A 22,107-nucleotide genomic window follows, 5' to 3' on the forward strand; every position below is an offset into this window, starting at 1 on the left:
ATACTAAAAGTATGGTCATTCTTTGTGTATGTGTGATGGCTGTACTACATGCAGGAAATTTGGTCAGAGAAGAGTCGCTGGCTTCTCCTCCCTCAGTATCTGTTTGAACTGAATCTGGTGTGATGTCTCAAGCATCAAAAATTTGCTTATTCTACACACGCATGTTGTTGCACTAACAAAACAATAATAATAATAACAATAATAATAATAATCCCCGTGGAGACCCGGGAAAAGAATAGGCCTCCGGTATGTTCTGCCAGTCGTAAAAGGCGACAAAAAGAACAAACCACTAACAGGGCTAACCCCGCTTTTAGTGTGATTAGTTGGTTCAGGACACAACTAAAGAAGCCTCGGACAAGCGCCATCATGGTCGGGGGCGACGCTTGAACCCTATGCCCACCCACAATGGTAACGACACTGCTAGCCAACTGGAAAATGATTTAAATCCAAATAGTGGTGTTTTGAAGGATATGCTTCCTGCAACCACCCTAGAAGGAAAACAAAGACAGAGGATGAGATGGTCAGATGAAGTTAATTGACACCTCATGTTCTGTTATTACCAAGCAACAAACCTAGAAACCAACACAACTGGTTACAGATCACAAGTATACACAACATTTATTACCAGATACCCAGAATTAAAATTTTTAACAGAACAACGACTAGCTGATCAGATCCGTGTAATAATCAAAATTGACAGGATACCCCAGTCAGAATTAGAAAACATCAAACAACAAATACTGGAACAAAATAATGTGCAATCAGAAGAAGAAGAAGAAGAAAATACAGTAATGGACTCACACATCCCAGAGCAAACAAACAAAGAACAACGCGCATCAATTAAACAATCAGAGGAAAACGAAATCTTAAGACTGCCACCAGAACAAGTACAAGTAGAACACGAAGTGACACACATGTTAGATATAGAAGAAAAATTTCAGCTGACTTATAGAATACAAAGACACAAATACAGACATTAGACCATTCTTGCATAGACCGCCAAATAACCCACAAGTCAAAACAACAATAAAAACTATCAACACAATCATACACAACAAAATAAATGAAAACACAACTATGGAAGAGTGACAACTACTGGTTTATATAGGAGCACTCACTACACTAAATATACACACTAGGCAGAGATCAGAACCAACCAACACACAGAAGAAACCCACAAAACCAGCATGGCAACACAGGCTACAGATCAGAATAGAAAAACTGAGAACAGACATTGGACAGCTAACACAATTTATAAGACATCAAATGTCAGAAGCAAAAAAAACGAGAAAGGTTAGGTAGAATCTCACAACAAGAAATGATAGAGCAATTAGATGAAAAGAAGCAGAAATTACAAGCATTGGCCAAATGACTTAGAAGATACAAAACAAGTGAAAATAGAGGGAAACAAAACCAAACATTCAACATAAACCAAAAGAAATTTTACCAGACAATAGATAACACACAATTAAAATAGACAATCCACCAAACATAACAGACATGGAACACTTCTGGAGCAAACTATAGTCAAACCCGGTACAACATAACAGGTATGCACAGTGGATAGAAGCAGAAACACACATACAAGATGATACCACAAATGCCTGAAGTGATAATTTTGCAACATGAAGTCACCAAAGCAATTAATTCTACTAACAATTGGAAAGCCCCTGTAAAAGATAAAAAAGCAAATTTCTGGACAAAGAAGTTCACCTCAACACATTCACATCTAACTAAATTATTTAACAGTTACATTGCAGACCAATACACATTCCCTGATACACTTACACATGGAATAACTTATATGCAACTTAAAGATCAAGCAGACACAGCAAACCAAGCTAAATACCGCCCCATAACATGCCTAGCAAAAATATACAAAATATTAACTTCAGTCATTACACAGAAATTAATGACACGTACAACACAGAACAAAATTATAAATGAAGAACAAAAAGGCTGCTGCAAAGGAGCATGAGGATGTAAAGAGCAACTGATAATAGATGCAGAGGTAACATATCAAGCTAAAACTAAACAAAGGTCGCTATGCTACGCATACATTGATTACCGAAAAGCTTTTGATAGCGTACCCCACTCTTGGTTACTACAAATATTGGAAATATACAAAGTAGATCCTAAATTGATACAGTTACTAAACATAGTAATGAAAAATTGGAAAACCACACTTAATATCCAAACAAATTCAAATAATATCACATCACAGCCAATACAGATTAAGCATGGAATATACCAAGGAGACTCATTAAGTCCCGTCTGGTTCTGCCTTGCTCGGAACCCACTATCCAACATGCTAAATAATACAAATTATGGATACAATATTACTGGAACATACCCACACAAAATCACACATTTGCTATACATGAATGATCTAAAACTACTGGCAGCAACAAATCAACAACTCAACCAATTACTAAAGATAACAGAAGTATTCAGCAATGATATAAATATGGCTTTTGGGACAGACAAATGTAAGAAAAATAGCATAGTCAAGGGAAAACACACTAAACAAGAAGATTACATATTGGGTAACCACAGTGACTGCATAGAAGCGATGGAAAAAACAGATGCCTATAAATATCTAGCATACAGACAAAAAATAGGAATAGATAATACAAATATTAAAGAAGAACTAAAAGAAAAATATAGACAAAGACTAACAAAAATACTGAAAACAGAATTGACAGCAAGAAACAAAACAAAAGCTATAAATACTTCCGCTATACCAATATTGACCTACTCATTTGGAGTAGTGAAATGGATAACACAGACCTAGAAGCGCTCAATACACTTACACGATCACAATGCCACAAATATAGAATACATCACAACGATTCACATTAAGCAGAAAGGAAGGAGGAAGAGGATTTATCGACATAAAAAAACCTACATTATGGACAGGTAGACAATTTAAGAAAATTCTATCTAGAACGAGCGGAAACTAGCAAAATACACAAAGCAATCACTCATATAAATACATCGGCTACACCATTGCAATTTCATAACCACTTTTACAACCCTTTAGATCACATAACATCAACAGATACGAAGAAAGTAAATTGGAAAAGAAAACACTACATGGCAAGCACCCGTATCATCTAACACAGCCACACATCGATCAAGACGCATCCAACACATGGCTAAGAAAAGGCAATATATACAGTTAACAGAAGGATTCATGATTGCAATACAGGATCAAACAATAAACACCAGATATTACAGCAAGCATATTATTAAAGACCCCAATACCACAACAGATAAATGCAGCCTTTGCAAACAACAAATAGAAATAGTAGATCACATCACAAGCAGATGTACAATACTAGCAAATACAGAATACCCCAGAAGACATGACAATGTGGCAAAAATAATACATCAACAGCTTGCCTTACAACATAATTTTATAAAACAACACGTTCCCACATACAAGTATGCACCACAAAATGTACTGGAGAATGATGAATACAAATTATACAGGAACAGAACCATTACAACAGATAAAACAACACCACATAACAAACCTGACATCATACTCACCAATAAAAAGAAAGAAATTAACACAATTAATCGAAATATCCATACCCAATACAACAAATACACAGAAGAAAACAGGAGAAAAAATTGAAAAATACATCCAACTGGCTGAGGAAGTCAAGGATATGTGGCATCAGGGTAAAGTTGACATTATACCAATTATACAATCAACTACAGGAGTCATGCCACACAATATCCACCAGTACATCAATGCCATACAGCTACATCCAAACTTATATATACAACTACAGAAATCCGTAATTATTGATACATGTTCAATTACCGAAAGTTCCTAAATGCAATATAACATATACCGTACAGTTAAAAGGAAGTCGTGCTTGATCAAGGTCCGCGTCACTTTCTACTTCTGACTAGACATAATGTCTGAGATAAGAAAGAAATAATAATAATAATAATAATAATAATAATGCTAGGCTACTCATGATTCAGGTGCAGATTAAACATCCCATCATCACATATTAATGAGTGCTCCACATCTGACCTGAACACCCATGGCTCCTTTCACTTATGATGTTCGATTTGGTATGTGGGCTAAATAAACTTAAGATTTGAAAACAATAAATAAGGGTCTGGCACTATGGGTTATCTGTCTTGAGCTGGCTGTGATCTAATAAGTAAGAGTACTTATTTCTTTATTAAATGTTGACACTGCACATTGTAATCAACTTGTAATATTATTACTTTATATTGTTGCAATGGAATCAATGGGAAATGATGAGTTTGCTTCTTCATCGTCAGTAATTCAAATCTTGTCACAGGGTTTGAGATTGCAATTCACATCTCTCTCTCTACATTAATTCGTGAGCTGTAGTTCATGTTGATGACTTCCAGTTCTGAAAAACCTATCTCATACGAGTAAAATGCTGCAGAAGGTATCAAAAACCATATGCCTTGTTATCTGTTTGTGGAAACTGTTGCTTCACCAAGCTCCAAAATTCAGGTAGTGATGAGAAAATGAATTTTGATTTCATTGTGCAATCTGAAGAAATATCAACAAATTGGTCTTATTCGTCAGTGGTAAGTGTTGATGAAAGGCCTGTACTGAAAGAATCTTTGATCTAGTTGCATTGATCAACTTTTTCTGGAACGTATTCTGAAAGTAATCACAGAGTTAAATGGTCCACGAACACAGGATACAATTCTTCACTCTAGTGAAAGTCAGTCATCTAAAACTGCGCGAAGAGCAGGGAAAATGTAATTTTATCTTCATCATCTAACTTTTTCTTCCAGAACAGTAAATTCTTTGAGAAAGGTGAAATTTTGCCTGACAATTGCAGAATGTTAGCCTCGTCTCCTTGAAGTAAAGTGATACACGCAACTAATTGAATGTTTCAAAGATGTAACAAAGATAATCCATCATCATAACAGTCACTGTCTATGAACTTCTCAGAACTCAAATATTTCTTGTGAACAAGGTAAAAGTAAAGTTCATGTCTGAATCTTCACGCCCATTTCAAGAAATTCACACGTGTAATCCGGTGAGAATTGCTGTAATAAAATAGGGAAATGTGCTCAGCCTCCATATTAGCAAATATTTGTTGAAAACATCTCGACTTCAGTGGTTGACATTTAATGGAGTTTACCTCTTCAATCACCAATTTAAGAACTTCATCAAGAATAGGGCTCATGCATTTTGATGCCAGGACTCCATACATAAAAAAAAGAAAATGTGTCCACGTAGCATGAGACCCTTTAATCCAGTGTTACAACCATCATACTACTGTCTCCATCTGTACATACATACACATACATAATTTCTGCAGTTAGTATTTCCTACCATAAAAGAATGTAGTATTTAGAGAGTTCTGTTGAATTTGTTTCAAGAGTTACTTTCCTGCAGAAAAGATCTTCTTCATGAATATTGTTGTCACATATATACCACCTGTGACAAATTCGATGTGTGTCATTGTAGTTGTCTGTATCTTCATTCAAATGAATAGCGACTTCACCATTACGTGTGAGTTTTTCAATCGATTGATCATTAATGTCATAAGCCATATAGAGTTTTTGATGACCAAGACAGTTTTTACACAAAAGCACACTTGCCAGCTGCTTAGCAATTGGCTCACCTATCATCATAGACATCTTGTCCAGAGCAGCTGGTAAAATAAGATCTTCCTCTATGATGTGAGGTTATTTTGTTCTTTGCTACTTGGTAGTCAACTTTTTTAGGATGAAAGAAGAGCTAGTAAGAGTCGCAGCTTGTTTAGTGAAAGCTTCTTTGTCCTCTTGTTTTTATTAACTTGCAGGAAAAGTATTTTTGTGGTTTGTTTACCAAATTACTATGAATTGACCTCAAATGTCATTTCATGTTATTAAGAAGTGCGCTCTCAGAAGCTAGACCCCTACCGTAAGGCAGAGACGCCCCTAGGAACTGTGATTTAAGTTTGTAAACACCTACCATACAAGACAAATGGGTAGCTTTGAGACATGAAGTAGTGAAGGCAGTAGCGGATCACAGAAGTGAGAAGGCCTAATAAGATATCCTTGAACAACTTTGAAGAAATTGAATTTAATTGATGAATGAAGGTAATATAAAAATGCAACAAGGTGACAGGTGAAAGGGAATATGTACATTTAATAAATGAGATGACAGAAAGTACGAAATGCTTAGGCAGGAATGGTTGAAAGACAAATTCAAGTGTGCATGACTGAGGGAAAGATAGCTGCAGCATACAGGAAAAATAAAAATGTCTATGGAAATAAGAGAAGCAATTCTGTAAATATCAAGAATTCAGTGACAAGCCAGTACTGAGCAAAGAAGAGAGAGCTGCTTGTGGAGATCTGTGTAACAAGGAAATCTATCCTGAAATAAATGCTTGGAGAAATCTAGATTGTCATCATATTTCCTCTTGCATTACAGGTCATTATTTTTATTCAACTAATTGGTTTAAATGTAAGATGTTTATTTCTATTCCTTTGTCACATCTTTTTAATCATTGTATCAGTTTTTTCATTTGCTCTCGTTTTTCTTCCTATCATTCTTTTTCCGCTTGGAACCTTTGTTCATGTGATTTAAATTAATTTTATGTATTAATTTTGTTTTAATTTCTTTTGTTTTATTATCCTGTATTTCTATCGATGGGACTGTATTCAACATTTCTTTTCCTCATTTTGCTTGAATTTCGTTGTACTTATAATCCCTTCTTTCGTTAAAATCTTCATCTGCGTAATTTTGTCCATAGAGCAGCAGGAATTTATATTTTAAATGTTTGTGTAGTATCACCATAATCACATTTTGTAATGGAAAAAATACATTTTTGACACAATTGCACAGTGGTTAAAAATATTGTTCTGTCTTTTGTTTTTTAACCATTATCAGCATTTTCAAATTTTTAAATATTATAATAGGTAAATAAATATAATTGAATTCACATTCAAAAGAATTGTCAGAAGGAACACAATTATGTAAAGAAAAAAATTAGAATAAATGAAAAAGTTCGTATGATTTTGAATTGATGTGACAATGGTGTAGAAATAAGAAATTGCGTGTAAACAAAGTAACAGAACAAAAGTAACGATTAAAGTAATTTCAATAAAGATTTTAAGAAAACTTAAAGTGGCTCATGAGATTCAAACCAAAATCTTTCGCATCAGAGCCCCTTCCCTATCCATTATGCTATGCGACCAGTCCATAGTTTTACATTTTTTTTAAAGCTGTTGAACATCACACAAAATTCTGAAATTTTTTTCGTCTATTAATCTCAAATAAGGACCCATCCTATTATTGAACTGCTGCAGATTGTGGTATCTGCTACCTTAAGCTACATAGAGTACAGATGGTTTCAAAATGTTGATCTCACCACTGGGGGCATCTCCTTGTAAGAATGCCACATCCAGTGGTATGCCTGTGATACCTACACTTCCACACACTGATCACAAAACACCCAGTGTAACATATATGGAAAAATGTTTAATCAGAAGGAATTAAGACATTTCTTGGTATAGTATTGATCACAGCTCTTAATCTAAGATGTATATTGCTGACTGTTTTACTGGAGGTTGGCTAGACTGACCCCCTTTCTTCAAGGATTTTTTGTCATTCTAATTTTTATGAATGTCCACCAACTTTGTTACAAGCTCGAAACAATTAAAAGCTGTGGAATTGATGACTAGCAGAAAAATGAGAGTATTAAGTGTTGAAGTGGTCATTGCAATGTTAACTCACCTCTCTTGTCCCATTCCATGAAGGAGTGTATGATGCACTGTTTACACACTAATTAGTGTTGCTTTCTAACAATTCACTCAAAAAACATTATGATTTTATGTACGGATCAGCTGTAGAACTCTGCAATGGTTGAAGAGTTTAATAATGAGAGAATTCATAAGGAATTTCATCAAATCAATAATGTGTTTTGATACCACCATTTTCTGTTTGCAACTATTGACATTTGGGTAATGTATATTTGGAATCATGAGAGAAATTAAAGCGAAATTTTCTGTTAGAAGTATTTCCAGTCTTAAAAGTTGAAAATACAAAATGCAAATTTATATAGCAGTACTGTGAGTTGAGTGATCAAAATGTTTCCCATTATTAGTGGTCAGTTAATCCTTCTAATACTCTGAAGCAGAACAATTTCAAATGTGCTACTGAAAATAAAATAAAAAAGTAGGTTTTCTAATGTTAAATCACTTTTACTATGGTTTGTTATAACAGTATTTCCAATGAAAGTGAACAGTGGTGCTATTCCCAATTGTTAAATGTTAAGACATTATAATGCTTCGAAAATTCTGAGTTTGTTTGATACCAAAATGTATTCTTTCCCAGGCTACAGTACTTTGCCCGTGGAATCCAAGGTTACATTAAAAAACTAAGAGAAGCCCTTCAAGGCAAGAGCCCTGAAGATCTGCGGAGTGAAGAAAACAAAATAAAAGTTGTGGCTTTGAAGACGACATCTAACATAAATACACTTATTAAAGATCTGTTCCATAGCCCACCAAGCTATAAGAGTGATATAATTCTTTCATGGAAACCTACAAATTCATCAGCTGCTGTAAGTGAATGTTAAACTAGTAACTCTAAAAACAAATATTGATAAGTATTAAAAACTTATTTAATCAGGCATTTATTGTTCTTGCAATAATTATCTGAGGTATACACTCCTTCATAAAGCAGATTTGTGAATATCCTATTTTATCATATTGTTCTCAGAGTAATAAGCAATATTTCAATTCCCAGAAAGAAAGTACTTCACCTGGTCAGAAACGTCACACACCGATAACTTTTACAAGTGGAGATTCAAGTGCTTCCAAGCAACCCAAGACTGATAAATCTCCAAGGGAGCTTTATCAGCCACCTAGTGGGAAATACAGCAACAAAGTTTCAAGTTACAGTAAGTGTGAACTTACTTTTTCATAATACTGTCTTTATTTCTATCCTTAAGCATCAAATGTGATAATCAATGAATTGAAAATTATTGTACTCCTTTTACAAATCATTAATGAGATTTACTGTGCCACACATTGTAGTTATCAACATTCGTTTTAAATCCCTGGTTCAAGATACTTTTCTTGTAAGTATTGATGAATACGATATAAGCTGTCAACATTGACGAGTGACACCAGTATGGCAAACTTTCTTTGGACATGAAAATATTTTAAATAATCTGGCTTACTTAACCTGTATTCATTCACTGGTGTCTTACTGCATCATATTTGGTGGCAACTCTTCATTGAAGCAGAATGTGTTTGTTGCACAGAAGCGAGTAGGATGGATGCTATGTGGTGTCCACTCCAGAACTTCTTGTAGACAATGCTTGAATCAGTTAAGCATACTGCCAAGAGATTCATAGTAAACATATTCTCTTATGAAGCTCATTATCAGCATTCAGCGACAGTTGAAAAACACCATTAAAATATATTAAAAACAAAGATTCCAAGACTTACCAAGCGGGAAAGCGCCGGTAGATAGGCACAATAAATAAAACACACAAACACACACACAGAATTTCGAGCTTTCGCAACCGGCGGCTGCTTCGTCAGGAAAGAGGGAAGGAAAAGGAAAGATGAAAGGATGTGGGTTTTAAGGGAGAGGGTAAGGAGTCATTCCAATCCCGGGAGCGGAAAGACTTACCTTAGGGGGGAAAAAAAGGCAGGTGTACACTCGCGCGCACACACACACATATCCATCCATACATACACAGGCACAAGCAGACATTTGTAAAGGCAAAGAGTTCGGGCAGAGTGTCAGTGAAGGCGGAAGTACAGAGGCAAAGAAGTTGTTAAAAGACAGGTGAGATATGAGCAGCGGCAACTTGAAATTAGCGGAGGTTGAGGCCTGGCGGATATCGAGAAGAGAGGATATACTGAAGGGCGAGTTCCCATCTCCGGAGTTTGGATAGGTTGGTGTTGGTGCGAAGTATCCAGATAACTCGGACAGTGTAACACTGTGCCAAGATGTGCTGGCTGTGCACCAAGGCATGTTTAGCCACAGGGTGATCCTCATTACCAACAAACACTGTATGCCTGTGTCCATTCATGCGAGTGGACAGTTTGTTGCTGGTCATTCCCACATAGAAAGCGTCACAGTGTAGGCAGGTCAGTTGGTAAATCATGTGGGTGCTTTCACACGTGGCTCTGCCTTTGATCGTGTACAACTTCCGGGTTACAGGACTGGAGTAGGTGGTGGTGGGAGGGTGCATAGACAGGTTTTACACCGGGAGCGATTGCAAGGGTAGGAGCCAGAGTGTAGGGAAGGTGCTTTGGGGATTTCATAGGGATGAACCAAGAGGTTACGAAGGTTAGGTGGACGGCGGAAAGACACTCTTGGTGGAGTGGGGAGGATTTCATGAAGGATGGATCTCATTTCGGGGCAGGATTTTAGGAAGTCGTTTCCCTGCTGGAGAGCCACATTCAGAGTCTGATCCAGTCCCGGGAAGTATCCTGTCACAAGTGGGGCACTTTTGGGGTAAGAAGTCATTGCAATCCCGGGAGCGGAAAGACTTCCCTTAGGGGGAAAAAAAGGACAGGTGCACTCTCTCTCTCTCTCTCTCTCTCTCTCTCTCTCTCTCTCTCTCTACCTTCCCTGTTTTCCTTTCCCTGTTGCTTCATAACCTGGGTTGTGAGTAACTAAATCCACTTTCCCTTCTTCCCTTTCTTTCCCCTCTCTCCTCCCTGATGAAGGAACATTTATTCCGAAAGCTAGGAGCTTAAATTTTCGGTTGTTTTTTGTGTTTCTATCGGCTGTACTGAGCTGAGGTAAGTACTGGCCAGCCCCTCTATCTCTTTGTTAGTAATTGTTTCACATCTTTATATGAGATTTTCCATTAATTAGTTAAACTTTATCCTTTCCGAGACTTGCCGACCTCGAAGCAGCTGGCATATCCTTCCTCTTATTTATAACTGTACCAATACTGTCATTAATTTAAGAGATTAGAAGCTCAAATAACTGGGGACTTGTATTATGCTTCTTGGTAAAAACGTTATACATTTTGTCAAAATATCATTCAAGGAGAAGAAAAGTTTCAGGCGCAAGAGAACATTCATTATATTGTGACTCAAATGCACTGTCCTTTTCTCTGTGTACTATAAAGCAACATAAATAGCCCCAACTTGCTTCGCAGAGGTAGAATGATTTGATCTCAAAACAAGCAAGTTTTAGTGGTATATACTGTTTTCACTGTAACAAGTACTCATCAGTAGATAATCCTGATTTAGGAGTATAAGTCATTTCGATTTTTTTCTGGAAATTGGTAACTGCAGTTTTCACTTTGTATAATTCAACAAAATACCATGTAGCTCAGAATCCAAGATGAGGTTTTTTCCAAATATTTCGTGCACATGAAAAAAGCCTATGTTTGGAGGTGACAAAAGGGCAAAGGACATCTGAAAAATATGAAGTTATGTAGGATAGCTTTCAGTGGCTCACCGATTGAATGTTTTGAAAATATTAAAATGGAAGTAGTGGCTGTTATGCATGAGAAACATAAAGAAGGAATGGCAGTTTCCTGTGATATCATCTGAAATAAAGCATGTGTATTGGCACAGGAAAATGATGTCCAATTTAAAGCCCGCTCTGGGTGGTGTACTAGGATGATGTGACACAATGGTCTTGTACTACAATGTCATACATTATTTACTCGGTGTCTTCCAGCATTGTATGTGGAGAAGTTGCTAGAGCATCAGCAACACTTTTTAAGACTGAGAAGGGAACGTGCATGCCTCTTAGGGCAAATCAGAAATGCCGATGAGATTTACATTTACTTCAACATGGCATGCAATACAACAGTTGAAGAGAAGAGTGCTAAAAGTGCATTGGTTTGCACACTGTAGGCAGTGAGAAATCTCTAATCACCGTAGTGTTGTGTGTGCGTGCCAGTGGAATAAACATGTTGTCGTGGTTCCACCTGCTTATTTATTTGTTGGCTGATGATTGTCCTTAGTGTCGATATACTGCGTTACTACACTGGAAGAAAAAATGTGTTGTGGATTCCGACACTGACTACTGCCAATTATGTAGCCGACAGGTGCACAGTTGTGTTTCATAGTACTTTAATTTCACTGTTCACAATCCCCCAATAATACTAAGTTATATGGCCAGTGCACTATTGTTTAAACTTTCCATAAACCTCATTAATAGTTTGCAGCCGAAACTCCACATACTGTTACAATAGTTTAATATTGAACAGCTGCAGGCAGTAAAACCTAACCACAAAGTTCACAGTTCTTCAAGAGTAATCGGGTATGTATGGAGCACACACTGTCACTTTTTTTTACACATGGCCTAATTGTTTAACACTTATACCACAGTTAATTTGAAGCATTGTTGTTCTAACAAGGTTACTTGTCTGAAACTCAGCCGTACACTGACTGTCCCATGACCAGAAATCGGGCGCTTATATATTGTCACAATAATCGGTACTGACACTACACATTGTTTGAAGACAAATTTACAGAAATTACAATTAAAACTTAACTCACTCGACTAACTGAATACATCGAAAAATTGCCTCTTTTTAACAGTTTCTTCTACTATGGGGTTTAGGCTGAATTATTTGTTTAAATCACGAAATTAACAAATATAGTTATACAAACAAAACTTTTGACAAAACTGTTAATTACTTTGTAATTAATGAAGGGCTGGTTTTGCTAACATGTTTTCAAATGGATCCAAATACATACTCTAAGGTTGGTATTGTTTTGTCTCCCAAATTTTTATACAGTGAAAGGTGTAAAAGTTAGGTATTGGATACCGCCTTGCACTTTATGTGTGATGTATGTGGATAACAAGCATCAAAAGACTTGCCAGGGACTTTTTTATTATCTAGGAAAGGTTTATCATCTAATAAAAACTGCATATGTAACTGGAATTGAGAACTGTCTAGGAAGTGGAATCATTTGACTTAATTTCAAACCTCATAATCGATGTTTTTGAAAAGCCTGCAGCTGTTATTCGTTATTTAAATAATGAAATACTGCGCTAGCTACATATTTTTTCATGCTTAACATAACGCGTTTCGAGAATTGTTTCTCGTTGTCAAGTGCAAATGTGTAAATAAGTATTTTGTATAGTGTTTGAATATGTGTTATTCTGTGTCTCTTGAACTTTACTCGTCTTTTTGATGTTATCAGGTACTGTGCCTCATCAGTTATGTAGAAAACCACACACACACACACACCGGCGCGTGCGCGCAAACTATCACTCACATTGTTTGTTTGTGTAACATCACAAAAAATACATACGTAAATACTCGAAACACATTTGCTCAGCATGAATACAATACGTAACCGGCGCTGTGTTTACACTAAAAACATTTGAGCAACACAAAGTGAATGACGGTGTCAACTAGCGCTCCATATGGCCATATGCCGAAGCACGCTAAATATGGTTCGACAAAGGTGTCACGATGATCACAACAATCACGAAACTGCACTTGCGCAATAGAGACAATTTGAAAATGGTTGTGATTGGTCATGATATCTTCATTTGAATGAACCTAGTTACTCCCAGCAGCTACCACACCACCTAGAGCTAGGAAGCAGCAGGAGATACGGCACAAATAGTTACAACTCTTACTTGTTTATCCGTTCAAATCCGCTGAATAGAGTGCCCTGGTGTCAAGAAACTTAACCACTTAATATTTGTAAACACTACTGGACAGCCAACGTTATGCCAGCATCATATTTTCTCCACAGACATTTTTTCGTAATGCGTAAATTGCGGGAAAGTTATAAATATGTTGATTCAAAATCACGTGCAAACGGACATTGTGGGCGTAAGAAATTTGATGAGACTGATATAAAATGTCGTAAACAGTGGGAAAACGTTAATTCCAGCAATGTAAAAGCGAGGTTATACTGTAATTAGTACAGAATTTATATTTGTTTATACGCCAACAATAGAATTTAAGTTATGAAACAATTACTGATTCTGCCCTAAAACAAAAGATACTAACTAGCAATAGTCAAAATAAATTAGAAAATCAATTACATACATACAACTAAGCACAAAATTAGATCTGGTGTTATTTACTTTAAAACTGAGGGCCAACCTTTCTCTATTTATGAAAATACAGATGTTAATGGTAAATAGTTAAAAGTAACAAAATGAATTTAAGGAGGCAAATGGCAAGACAAGAGGGGAATTAAAATTATCCCAGATAGTTTCATCACAATGTGACCCTACATTATCCTCAGCCGTAAAATCATACCAAAGGAAATGCTGCCACCTGGTGTCGTATTTCGTTGCAATGGAAAAGAATGGATTGCCAATGATTTGGTTGTAATAAATGAAAAGCATTAGTTTGCTTTTGTTCTGCAATATTGTGGAACAAAAGCAAACTGGTGCTTTTCATTTATTATAATGTTGTTCTACCAAGAACTGATGGAAGATTCTGTTAATACGATTTGGTTGTAGATTGGCTCCTACATTCAGGAGCAGGAGGCCAGATGCTCTCTTAGGGAATCATGGTATGTTGATCCTTTATGCTTTCAATGGTCATCTGGCCCCCAGCAGTGAAGGCAGAAATCATGAAATTAAACACACATCTTGTCATCATTCCAGGAGGCATGCTTTTGCAACTACAAGTGTTACATATGGTGGTGAATATACCATTTAACAACCATCTTAAACAGCTGTACAGCTATTGGTTAGTTCAAGGTGGTCAAGACCTGATCCTTATGGGCAGTTGATGAAGCCTCCAGTATCTCTGTGGGATGAATCCAGACTGCTTGGAAACATATATCCTTTGCATCAGTTGTGAATGGCTTTAAGAAGTGCTATTTAACAAATACATTATACACGAGTGAAGATGATCTACTATGGGAAGAAATGCAAGGTAATCATGACAGTGACAGTGCAGATTCTGCAGACCATTCAAGTGAGGATGACTAAGAAGCACCTGTATCTGACTAAGGGAGGGCACTATCTAGTTTTATTTTATGTGTAGCAGTACTTTTATTGTTTCATTCAGTTACTGTAATATGGTAACCATTTATAAGTTTTCAAAATAAACCTAGTATGTGTATACGTGATCTTTTGTCACTTCTTGTCAAACAGTGGGGAGTCATCTTGCATTAGGAATCATTTTGGATTTGGAGGTATGCAGTACAGTTTTTAATAAAATTAAGAAATGTCAGCAGAAAACTAATTCTACTTTCTGACACTAAGTTTCAGAAAATCGCTATTTCAAGAATTTACGTCATTGTGTAGCATATTTCAAAATAAAGTTCTGAACCAAGTCTTGTAGGAATGACATCGCTGGCAAAAATTCCCTTTTGTTTGTTGGTACCCATTTCTCCACACATGATCATTGTTTCAGTGTGTCCACATGTTAACTTGCAGATGGTTCAGCATATTTGTTTGTCTCATTTGTTACCATCATTTCGTGAAAAAAGAATGTGGAAAAAATCAAATGGATTTGGAGAACCTGCAAAACAAATTTTTAAACCTTCTGTCTTTGTAAGTGCAAATGTGCTCCTATCTGCAAAACAATTAAGACATGCATCTTGTGGAATTAGTGGCAACAGTCAGCACTTCTTTGACATCACCTTTGGCACTTAATGTTTCTATACCACTGCCATTAGTCATCATCATTGCCTTTGTCCATGCTAGCAGTAGCTACTCATTACCACTTTTCATTCAACCACCTTTCAATATTTTCATCACACAAATACAAAGACGATGCACCCATGTTTCCTCCTGCACAAACAACATATGTACTACTTGACAAAACAGTTACTTCAAATAACAGAAATGTGTGTGGAATTTGTTAGAAGACATTTAACACTTACTTAGTGTGACTGATACATAACTCCAAATACATTTTGTAGAGTTGCTGACTTTGGGCCCAAATGCTCTTCGTAGAGCATGCAGAGCAGTGCTGCAGAGCAGTGCTGCAAAGCAGCTCAAACTCAGTTCAAAGGGTACATGTACTGAAGTAATCTGCGTAATCGAGGCCAATTCATAGAGACAGCAACTGTGCCGCAACAGAACAGAGGCCAGCTCATAGAGCATGGTCAAGGGGTTAATAATAAGGTGCTTGTGACTAATAGGTCAAAAATGAAAAAGGCTTTTGAACCCTTTAACCTGCGATTTAAGTTCCAACAGCCTCAGCCCAAAATGTAAACATGATCACCCACCCTTCAAGCCATTCCACAGTTTGGCAGATTGTTCTGATTTTGTACCAGTTGTGCATAGTGGTGTCTCACTGGTACTTTCTGGAGAGCAGACCAGACCAACATCCTCCATTTGTACTGGTCCTTTGTCCGTTTAAAACTAGTATTTCGTTTATGCATCTGCACGTCCATCCATCTTATGCCATTGTGGTATTTGTTCGGTTACTGGCACCTTTTGTACTAGCCCAGTTGAGAGTCTGCAAGCAGAAGCAACTGAACTACTGCTGTCTTACCGCCGTGATTTTCTCTTTAGCAGATACGCATGCCATTTGTCTGCCATGCCTGGCCACCCATCCCATCCCATCCCATTGCCTCCTTTTTTGACGACTCCTTTGATCGCCAGTATGGGCTATGTCTCTCTTCTCTGTTACCTCCTGGCATTCGTTTTCGGCTATTGCTCTGGCAGCTTAACTTCATCCTACCTGCCATTTTCCCAATGGATGTGATCCATTCACCACCTCGGCTTAGTGTGGCAGCCCATGTTCACCTTGGACTTCATTCGCTTTCTAAGGACACTACTCCAGACTCGCTCTATCATTGTAAATTTCTCGACCTTCACATGGAAATGTATGACTATACCTTTGTGTACACTGATGGTTCTCTGACTGATCAAGGTGTCGGGAGTCCCTTCGTCATTGGCAGTGGAGATTTTCAGTATTGGCTTCCGGAACACTGCTCAATACTTACAGCGGAGCTCTTTGTCCTGTATGAGGCCACGTTGTACATGTGGTGACACAGGCTTTCCAGTTGTCATCTGCTCTGACTCTCTGCGCCCTTCAGAGCCTATGTGTACTGAACACCGTCCATTCCTTAGTGCAACAGGTCCAGGAAAGCTTTCACTTGCTCACTGTCGATGGAACCACTGTGATGTTTATGTGGGTCCCTAGACCTGTTGGTCTGACAGAAAACGATGATGATGAGGCTGTTGCCAAGGCTGTTGTCCTCCTACCTTGGCCCACTAGTTCTTCCATTCCCTCTGATGATCTCTGTGTTGCCGTCTGTCAGCAGATGGTGTCACTTTGGCATCGCCCTTGGACCTCTGTTCGTGGGAACAAGCTCCGGAGACTTAAGTCACTCCCAGCAGCTTGAACGACCCCCTCTCCATCCTAGGAGATCATTTTAGCTAGGTTGCATATCGGGCACTGTCTTTTTTGCCATTGCCATTTGTTAGGTGGTGCTCCCCCACCACTTTGTGCTCATTGCCCTCAACCTTTGATGGTTCACCATTTCCTAGAGGAATGCCCTTTTTTTTAACCATTTATGCTCTAATTTATGTCTGCCATCTGAGTTATCAGCCTTTTAGTGAAAGATGCGTGGGCTGTTGACCACGTTTTACTTTTTGTCTGTCGTAGTAATATGGCAAAGGACATTTAATTTTTAGTTCAGGACCTCCATTTCCCTACAGTGTATTTTATAGACCTTTCTCCAAGTTCCTGTTTTTAGATCTCTTTCCTTCCATTGATTGGACTTAATGTGTAGTCATTTTTAACTCCTTTTTCGTCTTAGTGTTCTACCGTTCTGACATGGTCGTGTATGACCCTAGTTGTTTTTGTACCCTAAAACCAAACAAAACAAACAATCTCTGCAATACTGCTGCAACCTACATCCACTTGAATCTGCTTATTGCAGTCAAGCCTTGGTCCCCCTTTACAATTTTTACCACCCATAATCATGCCTGCACCCAAATGGATTACTCCTTGAAGCCTCAGTGGAGCTCTTCTGTTAGTCAAGTTGTACCATAGCAGTAGTTTCTCTCCAGTTTGATCACTGGTTAACTGATTTACCCTAAGTGATCTTCCGCATTCTTCTGTAGCAACACACTGCAAAAGCTTCTATTCTCTTCTCCTCTGCTCTACTTGTAATAACCAGCTAACACTGTGTGTGTGTGTGTGTGTGTGTGTGTGTGTGTGTGTGTGTGTGTGTCTTAGCTCAATAAAGGCTTGATTTTGAAAGCTAGCAAGTTTTCAAGTTGAATAAAACATTCTCAGTTTTCAAGCCCCGTCAATTCGAATAAAATCCTTGAGCTTTTGATGACGATCTCTGCAATCATCGTCAGGAGTTCACTGACTGCTAGGGCTGCTACGGTTTCTCGCTTATATAGGCATGATGCATCAGCAGCAGCCAATCAGATAGACAGAATGTGATGGGTGCGTAAGTTGACCCGGGCAGCTAGCAGAGCTATTGCCTAAGGCAGCATAAATGACATCAGGTGGTGCCAGGTGCAGGCGCTACATTTGAAATTGACATTCCTGCTTCGTGAATCTGTCTTTGCTTTCTTTCGATGTCCAGCGCCCACTCCCATGCCCTGCTGAGTGTGTACCCCTGGTCTCTGTTGAAATTGTTGTTTAAATGAATCTCGGCTGCTTCCTTTATAACCGGAGTCCCAATATGCAGGTGCATGAGCCAACACTTTTTGTATTTTTGAACTGCATTTTAAGTCCATTTTCTAGGCAATGCTCTGCGATGTCCAACTTGGTAAGCTCCCTTTGTTTTGTATGCCGTTTGTGCTTAGTAAAACACTCCACAATCGTGTGAATTGTTTGTCCGATATACATGCTGCTACAAGAAAGCAAAGACAGATGTGTGACGTGGGAGCAGCAATTTCAGACGTGGCGCCTGCCCCTGGCCCTGGCACCACCTGCTGTCGTTGGTACTGCCACGGGCAATAGCTCCGCTACCTGCCGGGGTCGACTTATGCGCACGCGCCACATTGGGTCTATCTGATTGGCTGCTGATGACGTCGTCATGCCTATATAAGCGATAAACCATAGCAGCCCTGGCAGTCAGTGAACTCCTAATGACGATGACGGAGATGGTCATCGAAAGCTTGAGGATTTTATTCGAATTGATGCGACTTGAAAACCGTGAATGTTTTATTCGTGTATGCCACTGCGAAAGATTCGGAGGACACAAAGTTTTCAAGTTTCAATTCTCTTTTGTGTGCGCTAGTTGAAGACTCGAAGCTTCTACTATTTGGTGAGTGGTCTCCTTTATTCTTAAATTAATTACATTTATATTAGATGTTAACATCTGTGGCGTGCACAAGGGGGTTTTTGAGGCTAGGCAGTAGTGCGAAGTGTCCTGATGAACAATCGCCAGTCGACGTAAAGACGCTTCAGCTATCAAGATATTAGCTGTAAATTTTTAGAGTGTCCGGAATAAAGTGCCTGAATTTACTTCCCTCCAGGAAGCGTGTGGCGGGCAAATTATTCTTGGGACTGAGACCTGGCTGAACCCTGAGATAAGAAGTTCTGAAATACTTAGTGAGGGTTGGAACGTGTATCGGAAAGACAGATTAGACACCAGAGGAGGTGGTGTCTTCATTGCAGTCGACAAAAATATTGTGTCTACTGAGGTCAAAGTAGAGTGTGATTATCAAGTTATCTGGACACGTTTAATGGGGCTAGGAGAAATAATGTTAATTGTTGGGTGTTATTACCGGCCACCAGGTTCCACCGTGACAGTTCTAGAATAATTCATAGGGAATCTACACTCCGTATCGCAGAAGTACCCGGATCATGCTATATTAGTTGGAGACGACTTCAACCTACCTAGTATACACTGGAATGTCTATGGATTCATTACAGGTAGTACAGACAAGCCCTTGTGTGAATTACTTTTGAACACATTATCCAAAAACTGTCTTGAGCAGCTAAATCTGCAGCCAATGTGTAATGGAAATATTTTAGATCTAGTAGCCATGAACAAACCAGACCTCATCGACGGTGTCAGTGTTGAGACAGGGATTATTGATCATGATGTTGTCATTACGATTATGATTACGAAAGTTAAAAAGTCGGTCAAGAAGGCTAGGAGAGTATTCTTACTAGAAAGAGCAGATAAGCAGTTGTTAGCATCCCACTTAGTAAATGGATCGACTTCATTTACTTCCTGTACGATGGACATGGAAGAATTATGGGCAAATTTTAAACACATTGTAAATCACACATTGGAGAAGTATGTGCTGAAAAAGTGGATTACGGACGAAAAGACCCACCGTGGTTTAACAGCGCAATTCAGAGAAGGCTCAGGAAGCAAAGACAGTTGCACTCGTGGTACAAGAAAGATTGGGAGAATGAGGACAGACAAAAGTTAGTAGAGATTTGTGCTGCTGTAAAAAGAGTGATGTGCGAAGCATACAACCACTACCATTGTCGTACCTTGCTGAAAACCCAAGGAAATTCTGGTCTTATGTAAAATCGGTAATCGGGTCGAAGGCTTCCTTCCAGTCACTCACTGATCAGTCTGGCCTGGCAGCAGAAGACAGCAAAACGAAAGCTGAAATTTTAAATTTAGCATTTGATAAATCTTTCAAGCAGGAGGATTGTACAAACATACCGCCGTTTGCGTCTTCTACATATTCCCATATGGAGGACATAGTGCTAGACATCCCTGGGGTTGTGAAGCAGCTAAATGGGTTGAAAATAAATAAATCGCCAGGTCCTGATGGGATTCCAGTTCGGTTTTACAGAGAGTACTCTACCACATTAGTTCCTTATTTAGCTTGCATTTATCGCGAATCTCTTGCCCAACGTAAAGTCCTGAGCGACTGGAAGAAAGCGCAGGTGACGTCTGTATATAAGAAAGGTAGAAGGACCGATCCTCAAAATTACAGACCAATATCCTCAACATCTCGGCTTTAGAAAGCATCGCTCCTGCGAAACGCAACTCGCCCTTTTTTCACATGATATCGTTCAAACCATGGATGAAGGGTATCAGACGGATGCCATATTCCTTGACTTCAGGAATGCGTTTGACTTGGTGCCCCACTGCAGACTTGTAACTAAGGTATGAGAGTATGGGATTGGTTCCCAAATATGTGAGTGGCTCGAAGACTTCTTAAGTAATAGAACCTTGTACGTTTTCTCGATAGTGAGTGTTCATCGGAGGTGAGGGTATCATCCGGAGTGGCTCAGGGAAGTGTGGTAGGTCCGCTGTTGTTTCCTATCTACATAAATGATCTTTTGGATAGGGTGGATAGCAATGTGCGGCCATTTGCTGATGATGCTGTGGTGTACGGAAAGGTGTAATCGTTGAGTTACTGTAGGATGATACAAGATGACTTGGACAGGATTTGTGATTGGTGTAAAGAATGGCAGCTAACTCTAAAAATAGATAAATGTAAATTAATGCTGATGAATAGAAAAAAGAATCCTGTAATGTTTGAATACTCCATTAGTAGTGTAGCTCTTGACACAGTCACGTCGATTAAATGTTTGGGCGTAACAGTGCAAAGCGATATGAAGTGGGACAAACATGCAATGGCAGTTGTGGGGAAGGCGGATAATCGTCTTCGGTTCATTGGTAGAATTTTGGGAAGATGTGGCTCATCTGTAAAGGAGAGCACTAATATGACCTATTCTTGAGTAATGCTCGAGCGTTTGGGATCCCTATCAGGTCGGATTGAGGGAGGACATAGAAGCAAATCAGAGGCGGGCTGCTAGATTTGTTACTGGTAGGTTTGATCATCACGTGAGTGTTACGGAAATGCTTCAGGAACTCGGGTGGGAGTCTCTGGAGGAAAGGAGGTGTTCTTTTCGTGAATCTCTACTGAGGAAATTTAGAGAAACAGCATTTGAGGCTGACTGCAGTACAATTTTACTGCCGCCAACTTATATTTCGTGGAAAGACCACAAAGATAAGAGATATTAGGGCTCCTACAGAGGCATATAGGCTGTCATTTTTCCCTCGTTCTGTTTGGGAGTGGAACAGGGAGAGATGATGCTAGTTGTGGTACAAGGTACCCCCTGCCATGCACCGTAGGGTGGATTGCGGAGTATGTACGTAGATGTAGATGTAGAACATATTTCTCTCTTTCAGAAATGCTTTATGCTAATGCCAGCCTGTATTTTATGTTCTCTGTACTAATACCATCCGTCATTTACCTTGCTGCTCAAATAACAAACCTCGTCTATTCCT

The 22,107-nt window shown here is 38.6% G+C and overlaps 1 protein-coding gene across 1 annotated transcript in view; it reads left to right on the plus strand.

Moving 5' to 3' along the window:
• LOC126281659 (apoptosis inhibitor 5) overlaps positions 1-22,107 on the plus strand; it is an 81,064-nt gene that overhangs the window by 38,515 nt on the left and 20,442 nt on the right. The window contains exons 8-9 of the mRNA XM_049980806.1: positions 8,342-8,567; positions 8,753-8,906. Coding sequence (XP_049836763.1) covers positions 8,342-8,567; positions 8,753-8,906 — 380 coding nt within the window. The remainder of the gene's footprint in view (positions 1-8,341; positions 8,568-8,752; positions 8,907-22,107) is intronic.

The sequence above is a fragment of the Schistocerca gregaria genome, chromosome 7, assembly GCF_023897955.1.
Source record: "Schistocerca gregaria isolate iqSchGreg1 chromosome 7, iqSchGreg1.2, whole genome shotgun sequence".
NCBI classification, from domain to species: Eukaryota; Metazoa; Arthropoda; class Insecta; order Orthoptera; family Acrididae; genus Schistocerca; species Schistocerca gregaria.